The 18,154-nt window shown below is 37.0% G+C and overlaps 1 protein-coding gene across 1 annotated transcript; it reads right to left on the bottom strand.

Moving 5' to 3' along the window:
* Positions 1-360: 360 nt before the first annotated feature.
* Positions 361-8,705, bottom strand: LOC116121003 (DDT domain-containing protein DDB_G0282237-like). Its single transcript, XM_031406971.1, has 10 exons — positions 8,066-8,705; positions 7,696-7,868; positions 5,199-5,620; positions 5,017-5,104; positions 4,463-4,803; positions 3,835-4,280; positions 2,642-2,807; positions 2,386-2,547; positions 2,209-2,297; positions 361-518 (listed from the first exon to the last, which is right to left on the bottom strand). Exons 1-10 carry the CDS (start codon positions 8,176-8,178, stop codon positions 368-370), a joined length of 2,151 nt encoding a protein of 716 aa, XP_031262831.1. The 5' UTR covers positions 8,179-8,705; the 3' UTR covers positions 361-367.
* Between the last annotated feature and the right edge of the window lie 9,449 nt (positions 8,706-18,154).

Below are 18,154 nucleotides of genomic sequence, written 5' to 3' on the forward strand. Positions count from 1 at the left end.
ATTCAAGCAGAAAATGCAAAAATTTACCATTTGATTTTCAGCTGATTGCCAATACAATCAAAGAATGTGACTTGTACATTAACAGAAATCTGAGCATCAAGCAACATTACATGCTTGCCACCTCAGTGGAAACAATTTAAAAGAAAAAACTACTCCTTCCCTGCCCTTGCCTTTGCCCCTGCCAACCATGGCCAAAAATTCCACCCCAACAAAATATCCCAGTCCAGATCACTAATGGTTACTAAGTGCCTAATCTAAATCAGATGGAAATTCAATTTCCAAATACAGTGCCCAATCCCAATTAGTTTGCCCCCAATACCACATCCAAGTTTAATCAGTTTGCCTCCAACAAGGAACCCAATCTGTATCAGTCTTCCTTCCACTTGTTCACATATCTAAGAAAAGCATTAGCAGGATTTTCTCTAGGCGGAGCCCGTACGCGAGTAGATCTCCGAAGCACAGCCTCTTCCAGTGCAATCCTGTCGACCATGTTCTTTGATCTCTTTTCAAATTCCGAGCTGCAAAATGCAATAGGAAATGCTTTATCAACAAAGTCCGAAGAATAAATGGCAGATAAATAAACTTGCATTTCCAGAATAAGTGTTGCAGGTTAAATGTTAAAATTAGTATCAGATATGAGCATATGCTCAGATGTTATCAACCGATGATAGAAACAAAACATTATCCCGGTTCTGGCTGTAAAGTCAGTTACACGTCCATTTTGCACTCAATGGGAACAAAATTCAATAATTTTACCTCAGAGTAAGCTTATTGTTCTAGGCTTCATCCAAATCATATAATGACAGCAAACATCACCAGCAATTTTCATAGAGTACTCTCCATAGACATTGATTGCTTATATTGATCAGCTAAACATAGTACATAGATAGCTACAAAGAATAATAAAAAATTTCCTTATTCTTTGAATATTTAGTTATTATTCTTTATTGCTATTTATGTACTGGTTTAACTGATCAAATTAGGGTTTGCTCACCCTAAATTCACTTTTGAGTCTTGACTGTGGCAAAATTTTCAGGTGAGCCAAAAAGCTCGATTATTTTTTTTATTAAAAATAAATAAATAATAATATATTAAAAAAAGAGTTTACAACATTTTCCCACCCAAAAAAAGGCCTATTGACAAATTCATACCAACCCACTTTGTAGATACCCTTCCAGTATCCACAACACAATTTTTTTCGTAATTTTCATTGTGAGGAAAAGCAAAATGGTCAAAAGTTTGTTATTAGTAAAGGCAGAATGGTCAACAAACATTTGACCGCCGGAGAAGAAGAAAAGATAAGGGCCAACGCACGTTAGCAAAGGATGACACATGTTAGCAACGTCACTGCAGGCGATTTTTGCTGTTTTACGGCCAATCCCTGCATTCAAAATCACTTTCAAGACCACCCATAGAATCTCCATCACCTCCTCTACAAAGCTCAAGCCTCCATTTGCCATCATCACTCACCATTTCCCACCACCACCTTCATTCGCACAGCTGACTCTTTAAGCTGGATTTCCGGTTGATTTCTTTGCTAGAAATTCACCCAAACACTACCATCACACTCCAAACAACCCAGTCTACAAAACTCTTACTCAATCACTGTCCCTTGCTCACCAATCGCTGGCCGTGCACCGCGCGACCTTTTAACTTCCAAGTTGATTTCTAGTCGTTTCCGATGCCGGAAATCGTCCCTGCCACCACCAATTGACTCCCTAAATCTTCCTCTCCAAAAGCCCAACATTTCCAATCCCGTTTGCTCACCAATCACCGGTGATTGAAGCTTTCCCACCCTAGGGTTTTTCAAATTTTAATTGGATTTGATTCGTTCAATTTTTGTGTTTGTTGGCAATATTTGCGATTTGTTTGTTGATTTTCTAGTCTTCAACACTCCCCAACGCCAGCGACAATTGCCAACAATGGAAGAGACTAAGAAGAGAAGAAAAAAGAGAGGGATTTTTTAGTAAATCACTTTGTTTCCCACCCAAATTAGAGGAAATCCTAATATTTGGATAGTAAAAGGATATTTTAAAAGTTTGAGGGGGAGAAAGTGTCAATGGGCCATTTTTTGGGTGGGAACATGTCGTTAACTCATTAAAAAAATCTCACATCAGCATAAGCCAGATACAATCAACTAAAGGAAAAAAGTGATGAACGTATTCAGTGGCAATCACTTTGCTGTTATAACAAAAGAACAAAACTTACCTTATTTTGGTGTAGAATTTTTCTAATTGTTTTTGAAGAGCCCTTTCTCTCTCACCCTTACAATTCAGCGAACCCATCAATAAATCAAGCTGTTCAAAAAGAACAGGTGGAGTAAGTACAAAATCAGATATAGTACGTAAAAGATCAGCACCATAGACATTTATTCAGCAATTATACCTCTTCCTTGGAACTATAGTAACCCCACTGCTTGGAATCAGAACTCTCAATAAATATCCTTCCATCACGTCGAAACCACCAATACCTATTATAATGTCTGTCTTTACCCAAAGGATTAGTGCTTATGACCCGTTTCTCCATCTCACGCTCAAAATATTCTTTCTGTGGTTTAGAGAAAAAAAAATGTTAATCAAATATGAACAAACCACAAAACAAAAACAACAAATAAAAGAATGCATATGAGAGAGAATATCACCCTCTGTTCTTTACTCCTTATTTCTGTTGGTTCCTTTTTGTCATCCCTCAATTTTTTCAATGCTTCTTTGCCAGATAATTTTTTCCCATTTTCTGCTGGTAATTTCACATTTATATTCTGGCTCTTGGACATCTTCTTTGAAGCAACTTCCAAAGGCTTACTTTCACTGTAACAAAATTATACCAAGTTTCAAGCCAAGCTTCGTTGTCAAATATATTTCTCTAATACACAAAAGAGTGGTGCAACTATCCCCCAGTTACTATCAAAAACATGCCAACTTTTAAGCTCACGCCCAAAATATCACGTAACTTTTAAGTAAACTAAAAATTAAACTACAAAGTTAGGTTTTACTAATCTTTTCCCTCTGCTAAAATTCCAAGGACACATACACAGGTGTTCAGCTGAAAACAGCTCCCTTCAGCAGGTCAAAACCAAAAATCTTCAAGATGCAAGGTAGGAGGAAAAAAATAAAAATAAAAACTATGTTTAGACCTGTTTATTTCTTTATTTATTTATTTTTTCGGATGGGAAAAAAAGGGATGTATTACTCTTGAAAAAAAAGAGGACCAGGTGTCCACAACAACAAAATATTCCATTTATCTGCCTGTCTAAGGTTTTACAAAGACCATTAGACTATCATGCATTTGTGCAATCCGTGCATAAAGAACAAATATAAAAGAAGATTTACTACAGCCTGAACTACCCCAAAGTAACTATCTGAGTCAACTAAAAGGCATATATAGCATGTTGGGACATTACTTTATAGTTTGAGTTTAACTGAACATCTTTGACATGTTCGACCTTTGTTTTCTGAACAAATCCAAAATGTTCAGTTGTAACCAACCAAGCAAATCCTATTCCGAAAGATATGATGGAAGCAAACTTAAAACTCACTTCCTAACAAGTTACTTCATGTTGATCTATCTCCATCACTTAAAAGAAGTCCATATTTGTTAAAAAACAATGAAATATGTTTCAAACTAAGTTCTAGAATGGAAAGTTAAAGGAGGGAGGGTGAGTAGGGGTGAGAGATTTTAAAAAGAATCATGTGGGAGTATTTAGAACTAAATTTGTGTCTTTGTCATTTCAACTGAGAAAAAAATTGTACTTAAAAAATGATATTATGAGGTGCAATTTGAAAATTGGAAGCCATTTAGCACCATTCTACATAAAGTTACTCAAACCTTTCTTACAGTGAATTCTCCAGCTTAGAGGAAATGTTCTCCGCCACTTTCTTCTCTGTTATTTCTCCATTTTGTCCAATATGATTATCATTTGAACATAAAAGCAGAGCGCACTTTGTGCTATCCGAACTATGCCCATTTGCCACGCCATTGGCAGTAGACTGGGCTTTCAACTGTTCCTTAACTTCTCTCTGCTTTCTAGCTGCTTCCAATGCTTCCTCCCTTCTTGTGGATCCAAGTGCCCGCCGTTGTTCTATATGTTCATCCAACTTCTCCCTAATAAGATCTGTCTCAAGGACTTGATTAACCAATTCTCGTAAAATTCCCAACTTACTATTAACATCTAAAAGACCATAATGACCACGCTTAATGGTTGTCATATTAGAGGATAATTCAGGATTATTGATTATTTCCAAGAAATCGCACAGATACTCTGTCCATGTAATTGCCGTAATCTGAATAAAGACAAAAAAAAAAAAAAAAAGAAAAAATAATAAAGAAACATTAATATCAAGCAACATGGACTTAAGAGAAGTTCAACTGGGGACATGAAGAAACAATTATTAGTAAATCTAACTTGCAAGGAAAATTATAAACAAAATAAAATTCCAGTATAAGTAAAACATTTGGCCTTTACCTTTCGCTTTTTGTTCTTTATAGGCATTACATTTTCACCAGTGTCTTTTATGATCAATCGAAGAAGAGATGAATGAGATTCCACTATCAGAGACAAATTACTGTCTTTATGGCAGAGAGCATTTTCAAAGTCTTCAAGTGAGAATGGCCACAAGTGTAGCAGCCTACCAAATGAAGAACAAAAATTCCAAACCATCAAAAGATCGCCAACACAATCCATTGGAACATTGAAGTCTCTTGAGGGTAAGGGACGATCAGTGAAAACTGGATCATCCACACCAGGCAGCACTAACAAGTCATCAATAGGATACCTAATAGGTTCTTCCTCTGGCTGGTCGTCTTCTACAAGTACAAGAGAGTAATAAGGGTTAAACTTTAACAGGAAATCTGAAGAAACACAGCCTCCTAAACCTTCTCAAACCAAGTGTAGGTGGAAAAGAAAATTCAAATACAGAAATCTGCTGCAAGCAAGAATGTAACCAATCGAATTGAATTACGAAATAACAAAGAAAACAATATAAGATGCATCAAAAATAGATTAAATTCTTTGCCTACCTCTCTTAGTATTCTCCACTGCTAAGCCTTCTACTTTCTCACTTCTTACTTTGTTCCTTTTACATTTTCCAGATTCTTCTTTAACTACCTAGATATGATAAATATGAGACAAATTATTTCATAGACTTAACCTGTTAACCAAGCAAGTTGAAACTGTATAATTCCATAATATCATTTCTTACTTGCCCCCTTTTTTTACGCTTTTTGCAGACCAGAAGCCCATCCCGAAAGACGAATTTGCTCCTTAAGTCCACTGGTGGCTGATTCGAGATATCATGTTTTTGTGCCAATTTGTCATGAAGCACCCACGGGATACTTCGGTATGTAGATTCCCGAATAAAAGACTTCAAAAAATTTCTACTAAAAGGCGGCTTCTTCCATACAATATTTTCTCTATCTAGTAAGTCACTTTCCGCTGATTTCTTATTTCTGTCAAGCCATGCTACCCCATATTGAGTTCTGTTTGCATCTGCCTTCACAACTTTCAATATTTTGCATGGATGCAGATCATCATCCTTTCTTCCATACAATTCAGCACCAACAAACAAGCATTCCTGCAACTTCGCAGCAATTGTATCGGCAAGATCTTTCAAGGAAAGCATACCTGAATAATAAAAATAAATAAATAGAAAAGGTTATTTCATAGCACAGTGACACTACAGAAATTTTCGATTTCAGTGTATTCAGAAGTCTGAAAGTAATTAAGAAATGATACATAAAACCAATTTTTAGTAACTTCTCTCTGTTTTGCATGCTCATGTAATTAGAAGTCTTGAATGATAAACCTCATTTATAGAATATTGTTCACTATTATCTCTGCTAAGATAATGTTAGGTGGATCCTTATGTTCATACATAACTATTATGGCCATTTCAAGAGCATGTAATAAATTGGTCAATACAAAACCCGTTTTTAGATTGACACAAAAAACAGCTGATCACTAGGGCCATTCAAGAACTACCTTCCCTATCACTATAAAGTTAATCTTGATAGTTCGAACAGGTGGAAGGTTCATCATTTGAAAAGTATCAGTCGTTAAATTTTGAGGAACGGCCCAAGAACTAGATTTCCTTAAGAATAAGAAAAAGTAAGAAGAAACAACAAATTCTTCTCATTCTATTTCATTAGCGAAACATACATTAATTTGTTAGAGTTAAGACACAATTTCTGCTATACCTATGACTAACTATATTGCTTCAGGAGTAATTTCATAAGACCTATTTATAAAAAATAGCAAAAATATCATGCCCTTCTACCAGCTGCTTGTTTTCCGTGCTAGACAAGATTAATAAGCCACTGAATTCAAGAGAGAGCAAACTTAACAATCAATTTATGAAGTCAAGGGCAAACAATCCAAACAATTGCTTGAATGAGCTATTATAGTGCACATCACTCTTCAGGTTTACATTTATTAGTTTTTAAAATAAAATGAAAAAATTCACTAACTTATAAACATTGTCTCAGGTTGTGATTTTCTTATTTTCCTAGGTGCGTCTGCTTAGAACCTTAGATGTGATTCTCATTCTCAATTTCTTTCTGCTTTCCGGTATTGTGCTGAACTAAAACAACAGATTACATTAAATCGGTTTAGGCAAGCGTTTGGGATATGAGGGGACTACTTTAGCGTTCGACTACTTTTAAATTTAGTCCCTTACACACAGTGCTAATGTAAATATTCTCAAAGTCATCACACTTAATACAATGCTACCTAACTTGACTATAATATCATCTAATTTAACAATAATCACTTTATTTTTACTCATTATTTCTTATTTAGTTATATTAAAAAATTATCATAAATATTTGTAATCAATAATTTTATAAAATTTATATTTATGAACTTTTATTATGAATAAATAAATAAAAGAATTAAGATTAAATTTAAATCAATTTTAAGTATTTATTTATTTTATTTAAATTAGATATGTGGTAAAATTTGGCCTTATTAATTTTATATATATAATTATGTCAAAAAAACCAATCTAGTCCAATCCCAATATATTAATCCCGCCCAATACAACATACAAGACACACCCATAGTGACACTAAACATCAAAACATTCCAGCTCAAATCACTCCCCAAGTGATTTAAACATATTAACATCAACTCATAACTGTGCAATGGCTTGGGAATTGATATTGCTATAAGTTCTAAAACCACTGAAACATCAAAATTTATAAGAAAAATGACACATCCATGGGACAGGGCACCACAATCAGGTGTTGGAAAGGCCTTTGGCCACATGAATAGTTAATTTCATGCACCACAATGTTAGTAACCCGTCACTTTAAAACAGAGCTCCTTCATTCAAACCTATTTTCCAAAAATCCCCGAACTATAATCTTGTTCACTGAATTCTACAGCAGAGGCATCTTTCAAAACCTACAACCTTGTTAGTGAAAATTTTGCAGGATGTAATTATATCACAAGTGACCCCAAGGTCTTCTAAGGACTTTTGAAACATCATGTTAATCACTTGAAAACATTGTACAGACTTTTTGTATTCAGAATTTCATTAGCAACATCAAAATATTGAACAGGTAAATCGAAACTGCAAATTTTTTACTAGATGTTTAACAAGGGCAGTAGCTCAGTTAAGAAATGGCTACAAAATACAACCAAAAAGGATATAAGAAAATAGAAAAGCAACTATATCACAGTGGAGAACAAATTCTTACTAAATTGTATGATACGAAGAGCAGGTGCCACTAGCTCTTTGGGAAGCTCTTGAACCTTCTCAGCTGAACGTTTCTCAGAAACCAGGGCCTCTTCATATGTCAAGTTACCTTTTCCAGTTGATTTACACATCCAAACCCTGTTGCGGTATAAATTTATCCGGTTCAAATAATCTCTGGTCCATATTAAGGACAACAAACAAATTACAATGCCCTATTTAGTAACAGGCAGATGTACAAACACAAAGTAGAACTACAATTTCATTATTTAGGGTGAAAACAACTCCACCCAATATTTGAATTAAAATCATATATCTTGTCAATAATCATCTCAATAGCCTAATTCTTATCTAATATAACAAAAGAAGGATACAGGTAATTCCGAAAAATCTCTTTCGTGAACCGAACTTGGTATACGAGTTCATGTGGCTCTAAATCTTGAGGTGGTTCCAACAAAGCAACAGGCTTCCTTTTCAACAAAGGCATTCTTGAAACTCACCCAAAAAATCCCACCAATCAATGCAAACTCAACATCAAAAGTTCAGTTCCTGTAACAAATACAGCAACAACAACAACCTCCTAAGCAATTAAACAAATTCAGGATTTGATTGTACTGTTCCACTATCCAAATAAACTAATTCCCATTTATTTTTCAATCAAATTCAAAGATTACAAGAAGTGCTCATGTTATACATCAATGCCAAAAACCCTACACCAAGAGCCAACGACAATATCAATCCAATAAAAAAAACTTACAGAACTAAGATATTACTCAAAATTATCCCAAAAATATAAAACTAAATGCAACAAGATCCATCGTAGAAGAATAAAACAAAACAGAAACCCTAGAAAGGCTGCGTTTCACTTTAACTCCGTCAAAAAAAAAAAAAAAAATTCCTCAAAAAATAAAAGAAACACTAAAATCTTTAACTTTTACGTCTCGGTTTCATCCTTTACCAGAGTGTTCGCTTGAACGAAACAGAACAATTCTGCATAAAAAAGGAAACCCTAAAACGCACCGNAACTTCCTTGCATTTCACTCCCCACTTTTCCTACTAATTAGGGGTAGAATGGTCAATGAGTCCCAAAAGGAAAAATTCTCTCAAACTCAAGGGAAAAATTCATCCGAGTCTTCGCTGCGGCGAAGCTATTTCTTCACCTCGACGAAAACTCACAGCAGCTATACGGAAATGTAGCACTTCGTCGCCGCGGCGAAGCTTCTTCTTCACCCCAGCGAAGACTGTAACAACAAGATTTCGCCAAGTCTTACAAATTTTTAGGGCAATCACTCAACCAAACCAATACACCCTTTCAACTAAGGGTAAATCAAGCAATATTAACAACATACAGACTCAAATGAGGGTAAATCAATAAACATTCAAGCCATTTATCAAATCTCAACTACGTACCTCAAGCGGGGCGTTACATGTATGATACGACCTCATCTTATCGAAGGCACGACTGGGGACTCAACCTAATCTTTGTGACTCTACTCATTTTCACTTTTTGTTCTTTCTATTTCTCTGTTTTCTCATTCCACTCATGGGAATGTCACAGTCTCATCTTACTGGAGGCACAGCTAGAACTCTCCCGCTCTACGTGACTTCTACTCATTTCTATACCGATCGGATTCGGTTATGCATGGATTCGGAACCCTTGGCCATGTGAGCGTACATTCTTTCTCTCTATCTCTCGAATGTCATGGCCCCTTCTTACCGGAGGCACGGCTGGAACCTCGTGTTCCACTCTTCGTGATGGTCACGGCCTCATCTTACCGGAGGCATAGCTGGGGATCACAAAGCACCCACTCTTGTGACTTTACTCACCAGTCACGAGTTTCCCATCGTACAACCTACTCTATTCTCTTCTTTAGCTCTTAGAGTAGTTTAAGCACAAAAGTCTCTACTCTTTCTCAAGCTAATACTCATCTTTTTCTCAAGCTAATACTCATAGTGTAGAAATTCTCTACTCTTTCTCAAGCTATTTCTCAATGCACAATTAATGCATAAGAATGGTTCATGCTCATTAATGCACTTAGGAAATGCCAATATGAAATGTTGCAAGAATTAGGGTTCATAACTCATTCTCTAACTTCTCTTAGGCATTTCATCAAACAACTCATGTGCATACAAAAACTCTTGTAACGCCCCACTTGAGGTACGTAGTTAAGATTCGCTGTATTGCTTAAACGTTTATTGGTTCAGCTTCAAGTAAGTTTATATGTTGTTATTTTTGTTTGGTTGGTCCTTGGTTGAATGGATGTATTGGTTTGATTGAGTGGTTGCCTTGAAAATTATGAAGACTTGGCAAAATTTTGGGGTTACAGGCTTCGTCGGGGCGAAGAATAAGCTTCATCGCGGCGAAGAGGTGCCGCAGCCCATGGAGTAGCTGCTGGAGTGTTTCGCTGCGGCGACGGATTTGTCTTTGCCGTGGCGACGTGTCGACTGAAAAGTTTTATTCAGTTTTAGATATTTTTTCCTTAAGGGCAATTTGACCATTCTATCCCTAATTAGCAGGAAAAGTGGGGAGTAAAATGTAAGGAAATTTCATGGAAAATATGTTAGTATGGGGGTGGGAATCAAAGGATATGGATGGAATTTTCAAGAAAGAGCAAGGGCAAAATGGGGATGTTTGTGTATAAGTTGAGCTAAAAAGGGTTAAGTGTAGAGAACCCTTCATTTCATCCATTTCCACCGCCTCTTCCATTCTCTATTTTCCTCCCAAATTTCCTTCAATCTTCCAAGGATTTCTAAGGACTTTTTGAGTAGGTTTTTTTGTAGAAGTTTAATCTAAAGCATCCTAAGGTAAGGATTCTTGCTTTAGATGAGAATTTTCTTATGTTTTGGCTAGAGTCTTATGTGTTGTGTTGTTTAAAGTTGTAGAAAGGAGACAAGATTCAAAAGGGAAGGCTAAGTGCTAAAGAAGCCATTTTCCTCACAAAGTAAGTTCCAACCCAAGTGAGATTTAAGAACTCCTTTGAGTGGAGATTTATGTATGAATGTGTATTCATTATATCAATTGAGATGAGATGGATGCTATTTATGCTTTTGTTGCATATACTTAAATGTGAGAAGTGTTGAGATTGATTGATGTTGGGTTGAGTTTGATTGAAGTGGAATGAAGTTTTGAGCAAACTTATAGAAGTGTTTTCCTTTGACAGGGAAATTAGAGAGTATAAGGGAGCCTCTCTCCCATTTTGGATGATTAAAGAAAAGAGAAAAGTTATAGTTAAAGTAGAGCTTTATATGCACATGAGTTTTATGATGAAATGCTCAAGAGAAGCATGAGTAAGAGTAGAAAGCCTTAATTTTTGCTACATGGCATAATTGCATCTCATAGGTGCATTAATTAGCATGAGTTATCTATATGCATTAATTATGCACTAGAGAAGAGATAAGAGAGTAGAGAAAGAGTGGAGAAATTGAGTATAAGCTACTCTAAGAGTAAAGAGACAGAGAGAGAATGAGCACTAGAGATCAAAGAGAAAGTAGTGCTAGACAAGAGAATAGAGTAGGTTGTGCGATGGGGAACCCGTGAGTAATGGGTAGAGTATTCCCGCATGTATGCCGCATTGAGAGAGCGGCATGAGAATGAGAGAGAAGTGGTGTAGCTCGTGAGAGTGCATGTGGATAAGGGCTATACCCGAGTTTACCCGAGAGAGAGATTATGTACTCACATGGCCAAGGGTTCCGAATCCATGCATAACCGAGTCCGATCGGCTAGAATGAGTAGAAGTCACGGAGAGTGGGAGCAAGTCCCAGCCGCGCCTCTGGTAAGATGGGGCCGTGACTTACTAAAGAGAGTTTGTAGAAAAGAGTTTTAAGAGAGAGAAACCGAAAGAGAAAGCAGAGAGAGTAAACGAGAATTGTAAGGAAAGAATTGAGGAGAAAGAGTTATGGGGATAGATGAGTAGAGGATTTACTTATTGAGCATTGTTTTGTGCTCACCCCATCGTTTCCTATGTTTTTGCAGGATCTAGGTGAGGACACGGTCGGATGGATGTTGGCAAGCGAAGGGAAATGGCTACACTGTCCACCTTATTGTTCATAGTTTTTTATATGATATGAGTTTTGTACAAAGAATGTATATGTTTAATAAAAGAAACATTTGTGCCCAACTTTTTATGCTATTTTACATGTATTTTACTATGCATATTTTATGAAAAATACGGGTAGAAAGCAGTCATTACAACTCTTCTCTAACTACAATTCTATTTCTCTTTGTAACCATCCAAAAATGGGAAGAAATTCTGTTCTATGGACATAACTCCTATCATAGAAGAACACTCCCAAATATTTACTCAATCTCCTCCAAATTCATCTCAACTCATTACACATTAACACTTCCCATAAAGAGAGCATATCCAACACCACAACATAAATACTCATCTCAACTCAATTTCTCAACAAACAAACATATATCTCTACTCAATTTCTCAACAAGCATCATTTATACATGCATAAAAAAATCTCTACTCAAGGATTTCTTAAACTTTAGCTTGAGTTGGATTTACTTACCTTGTGATGGTGTGATTCCACTAGCACTTCTCTTTTCCTTTGGTAGATGTCTTTTCTCTACACTTTTAAACAATAACACAATAAGACCTTAACACCTTCATAGCAAAATTTCACATCTAAAATAAAGGTCCTTACCTCTCTACCCAAAAACTACTCAAAAGCCCTTTAAAATCCTTGAAGGATTGGATGGAAAGTAGAGAGAAAATGGTGAATGAGTATGGCAGTGGAAGAAGAAGAATGAAAGGGTTTCTAAGACTTAACCCTTATTTACTCATATTTAACACCTTCTTTCCCAATTTACCCTTACTCTTTCTTAGGAATTCCACCTTTGCCCTTTTTAATTCTTTGCAAATGCACCCCCATTTAAACTATTCTCTATGCAATTTCCTTGTATTTCACTCCCCACTTTTCCTGCTAATTAGGGCTAGAATGGTCATTGTGCCCCAAAGGAAGAATTCTCTAGAAACTTAATAAACATTTTTGTCAGGCCCTTCACCGCGGCGATGAATCTTTCTTTGCCCCGGCGAAAACTTACAGAAACCTACACCGTAGGTTGCAGGATTTCCTTGCCGCGGCGAAGCCCCTTCTTCGCCGCGACGAAGTTTGTAACACAAAAATTTGCCAAGTCTTTACAAATTTCAGGGCAACCACTCAACCAACTCACAATATCAATTCAACCAAGGACCAACCAAACTATAACAACAAAAAACGAACTCAAATGAGGACAAAACAATAAGCATTCAAGTAATACAACACAATTAAACTACGTACCTTAAGAGGGGAGTTACATGAGCTTGGAGAAACAGTTGTGCTGCATATCATACATCATTTGGGTCTGCTCTACTAGCCAACTTTGACGTTGCTCCATCCGTTTCATCCTACCCAACATCTGCTACATCAACTCCTTTATTGTGGCTGTGGAACTGGATGATGTGGCAGTGCCTTGTGTGGTTCTCTGTCGTTTCTTACCTGATCTGGGTCCTTCACTAGGTGAACGCTCAAGACGCTTGTTGTAGTAGTTGGTGTCGAGGACTGGTGCATGATGGATAAGTGGTTCATAATCCGACTTCTCCACTCCCGCTCGAGTGCACAGCTCGGTAATGAGATGTGGGAAGGGGAAATTGCCTCGCCCTGGTTGGGCTGCATTATGTATACTAGTCATGATAATCTTCCCCACATCCATCTTCTTTCCGGTGGCAATGGAGTAACACAGTAATGCCTTGTCAAAAGTTATTGAACTATAATGTGTCTCCAACATCATCCTCGCACACACAAAGTATTGCCACAACCTAGCCATAGGGATCAGATTAGTTCCCTTAATGCTCTTCTTTCCCTTCTTCAAAACCTCCCAAGGGGTATCTGGTTTTGCTATGACTGTAAGTATCTTATCCTTATCAAATTGTTTCTTCTTAAACTCTAGATACTCATCACGGTCAATCGAAGGAAAGTGGTAAAAATCATTGATGACCTTCGAATCAAATGGCACATCAGTACCCCTCACAAATACATGCCCAGGATCACACTTAGGGAGGTTGGCATAAAACTCTCTCACTATTGGTTCTATGGCTACATGTGCAGGTTCACTAAAAATAACTCCCAACGTCTCCCTCGACTCCACTATTTGTCTGCAATCAATCCACGCTCGGCAATAAACCCTTTATCCTTCCTTTTTGTTGCTCCTTCATATCGTTGCTAAGCCTTGTCATTCACAAATCTATTGTCCACTTTTTTTCCTTTTCTTTTACCCTTGGACGGTACTTTGAGCGGCATTTTTGGTTCGATAACTCTAATGTACCCCCAAACTAAGATTCTTTTAAACTCCACAAAACACTCTCCAAAATAGAACACCCAAACTCCTCAACACCACACAATTCAAAATCCACACTTCTTCGATCAAAATCAAAGCACAACAACACTGAAAATCCACAACTCACTCAAACAATCAAAATCTCAGATTTAAAACTCTAAAACTCAAAATTGAGCAATTAAAAACTTGGAGAACTCGAAATCTTACCAAAACTAAGAAGTATTCACCACCAATTTAGCCAAATTCGACCTAGATCGCAAAATCCCCAAATTCTTGAACCCACAAATTTCTTCAATTTTTCATAGAGATCTTTGCTACAAGGAGTTGTTTTGGTGTTTGTGAAGGTTAAGGAGTGAGGAAAAGTGATGGGAAATCACTGGAGAAGCTCTAGATCGAAGATGGAAAAAGCTGGCTCCCGGATGTGTTTGAAGCATTTCGCGAAAATGAAGAGTCGTGGTCGCTATTTATAAAAAACAGTTTTCGCCATGGTGAACTTCATCATTTAGGCAAAAATTCAACCCAGTCGATGCCGCGGCAAAAGTTTCTAGTGCATACAGCACCACGGCGAAAAACACACTTCGCCGCAGCGAACTTTCCTTAGCTCAATTTTGCAAAACTTTTTCTGCTGGCGAAAAAAATTGTTTCGCTGCGGCTACAAATTCCATGGAGCACGTCTCCTCGGCGAAGAACAAACTTCACCGTGGTGAAATCTAGGATTTTTCAAATTCCATTTTGTGCAAAATGTGCTTTGTCGCGGCGAAAACTAGAAGTTTTCCTTTTTTTCGCCTTAGTTCGATATTTCACCTAAAACACCCAAAAACACACTGAATCAAAATCATTCTAATTTATAACACAACTAAACAAACTCAAAGCAACAAAAAAATGATAAACAAATGAAAACACTTGGGTTGCCTCCCAATAAGCGCTTATTTATAGTTGAAAGCTCGACTTTCTCAAGTCCTTATGTTAATCCGAACTATCCAAATACATCAACTCCCGAGCATTGTCCTTGCACCGAAGCTTCAATTGTTGATGATTTTTGTCACATGGGGCCTTTGTTGAGAGCTTAGCCACCCATTTCCATTCCTTGGTCATTCCTTTCATGGCTCGAACATTCTCATCGACAACTTTCCGCTTTCTTGACTTTCCCTCACCCTTTTTGAGATGAGGTATCCATCCCTTGTGAAGACACATGCTCGGTTGTGGTCCATCTCGGAATGGTGTAACAATTTCTGGGTTGTGGTCCTCTTCCTTGAATTGCCTTGACTTGATCGTTCATCCTTTAATCGACGAATTAGGATCGTTTAGTTTGGAAGTTTCAATTGTTGATTGACCCACCGAGTCAATTTTGAAACATGACTCTCTCTTTGGTTAGACTTTCAGAGACTCAAGGACATTGAATGTCACTTTCTCATCTTGCATCCTCATGATCAACTTCCCCTCTTGAACATCAATTAAAGCTCTTCCGGTAGCCAGAAATGGTCATCCCAGGATGAGAGTAATCTCTTTATCTTCTTCCATATACAACACAAAAAAGTTTGCCGGAAAAATAAATTTGTCCACCTTAACCAGCACATCTTAAACAATGCCCCTCGGATGCTTTATGGATCTCACAAAACCCTATCAAATGTAATATTCCCTATAACACAAGGGATAGTGAAACTCCCTGGATATTTAACTTTTGATGGTAGTTTCTTATGTAGAATGGCACTGCATTCCTCCGTGAGCATCACTGTTTCCTCATTATCCAACTTCCTTTTGTTTGATAAAATTTCCTTGAGAAATTTCGCATAGCTTGGCATCTGTTCTTATGCATCTGCAAAAGCAATGTTAATGTGCAGTTTTTTAAATACATCAAGAAATTTAATGAATTGCTTATCCAATTTTTCTTTTCTGAGCCTCTGAGGGAAAGGCGCCGAAGGTGTGTGATGTGCCAACTCTTGTGGTATCTCGGGGAATGGCAATTTCTCTTTCTTTTGTCTTTGCCTCTTTTCCTGCTTTGGTTCATCTTCCCTAGAACTGGATGGTTTCTCTTCAACAATTATCTCTTCGTCTACTTCCTTATTGGAATCTTCCTTCTCTTTTGGTGGCCTTCCTTCTTTCCCTGATTGTTCCACCTCTTCTAAAATTGTCCCACTCCTCAACGTTATTGCATTCACTTGCTCACGTGGGTTAGTTACCGTGTTGCTTGGTAGGGAACCTTGTGGTCTCTCATTTAGCTTATCAGCCAATTGACCCATATGTACTTCCAAGTTCCAAATGGACACCCCTTGGTTTCTGAAATTCGTCCTGGTCTCATTCATGAAACTTGTAGTCTCTTTCATAAACCTTCCAAACATGTCCTCTAGTTTTGTCACTTTTTGCTCTTCCTGTTGATTGTTCACCCTTTCTTGGTGGTGTGTTGTCGTAGGCAACCAAGATTAAAAACCTTCCTAACTTAACTACTAAACTGTAAATAGGGTAAGCAAGGGTCGATCCCACGAAGAGTGTCTAGTTGAATTTTCGATGATGTGAACAAGGCTAGGGGTTTTGAGTGAAACAGAAAACAGTCTTAGCAAAAATCAAAAACAATTCAAATCGAAATCAAAAATAACAAAACTTGGTCTCAGACAACATCCGCCATCGGAATCTTACAACTGATCATTGATGCAAAATTAAATCAATCCACACCTGAATATTCACCGTTGCAACTATTTTCCTATCTCTTCTTAATTGTAATTAATCAAGAAACAAGCGATCTTAATTAATCTTACCACTGAACAACCCTAGACAAGCACTCAAGATTTAATCTAGTGGCAGCCTTAAGAATTAGAGAAATCGATGAAGCTAAACAACACAAACACAAGCGGTTGTATTTAATTTAGTTGAATGTTCTTCTTAAGATTACTAATTCCTGACGCAGCGAATTATTAACCCTAATTGCTTCACAAGTTAGAGGGATCAAACAATTACGGATTTGATATCTAACTTAGCAGTAGATTGCAACAATTAATAAACTAGTAGGCCTCCCTAGTAATTAAACGAAACAATCATAAAATTAGGCACAGAAAAACATCCAATACTCAAACACGAAAATTGAACACCAAGAAAAATATATTAGATCTCACAGTTTATTGATTCCGAGGCCTCCGTTTCCTTTGACCAAGTTACAAAAGTTCTAGCCGCTCATGGCCATCATCAAAACTCAAAAGAGAAAGAAAAATTCCAGAGAAGAGAAGAGAGAGGCGTGGTCCCCCTCAAAAACCCTAATTTGATCCCTTTAGCAAAAATCCAGATTCAAGTGTTTGAATCCCACTCAATCTCCTAAAAGAAATATTCTAATATCCTAAAATAACATTAATCCTAATTTGATTCTAATTAATTAAAAATAAGATAAAGTCCTAAAATAAAATAGGAAAGTGGTGATTCTGAGCTGTAACTTGCGTGCCACATGTCCTCAAATCTTCCAATAATAACCTGCCCAATTGATTTGTATGACAAGGCAGAATGCTCCAGGACGTCCAGTGCAGATGCGTCAACTTCAAGCTCGATTAAAACCTTGATGAAGTGAGTATCTCTCAAAACGTAAAACATGAAAGTTGTAGATATATTGCTTAGCGTTCCACAACATTTTGAATCATCTCGATCGGAGCTCGGATGAGAGAGTTATGCCCAGATTACGAAACAACGTCAAAACTGTCTGAATTCACTTAATTAGTTCCGTTTTGCAATTAACGCCTCCATTTGCATCCTAAATCAAAATAGAATAATAATGAGTACATTTAGGCAACAAATACCTATAAAAGACTAAAAATTAAGGGGGGCAAATATGTATCACTTCCTCTTTACTACTATTCTTATAATACATACTACGTAAATTACAGATATACATAGCGTATGGAAAATAGTGGGCTCAAATTTCTCTTTACTCATAAAATATAATTCTTTACAAATACAAAAGGCTATGTATTTAAAAACTTTCTAATTAGTACAAAATATCATAATTGGTGGACAGTAGTGCCAGTACTCTCCGCTCCTCGACGTCCATCCGTCCGCTGCTTCTAATTTCCTTCAAAACAAGGAAGAACATTGGGGTGAGCACAACAATGCTCAGTAAGTAAATCCTCTACTACATATCCCCGCGACTCACTCTTTGGTT

This window comes from Pistacia vera, unplaced genomic scaffold (genome assembly GCF_008641045.1).
Source record: "Pistacia vera cultivar Batoury unplaced genomic scaffold, PisVer_v2 Contig954, whole genome shotgun sequence".
NCBI classification, from domain to species: domain Eukaryota; kingdom Viridiplantae; phylum Streptophyta; class Magnoliopsida; order Sapindales; family Anacardiaceae; genus Pistacia; species Pistacia vera.

What these genes read in the sequence shown, in the direction of transcription:
- LOC116121003 (XM_031406971.1), bottom strand. Translation starts at nt 8,178, where the DNA reads ATGCCTTTGTTGAAAAGGAAGCCTGTTGCTTTGTTGGAACCACCTCAA. An exon ending in TCTTCGTATCATACAATTTA is followed by an intron (nt 5,621 to 7,695) that starts GTAAGAATTTGT and finishes TTTATTATTCAG; the next exon opens with GTATGCTTTCCTTGAAAGAT. An exon ending in AAATTCTACACCAAAATAAG is followed by an intron (nt 519 to 2,208) that starts GTAAGTTTTGTT and finishes TGCATTTTGCAG; the next exon opens with CTCGGAATTTGAAAAGAGAT.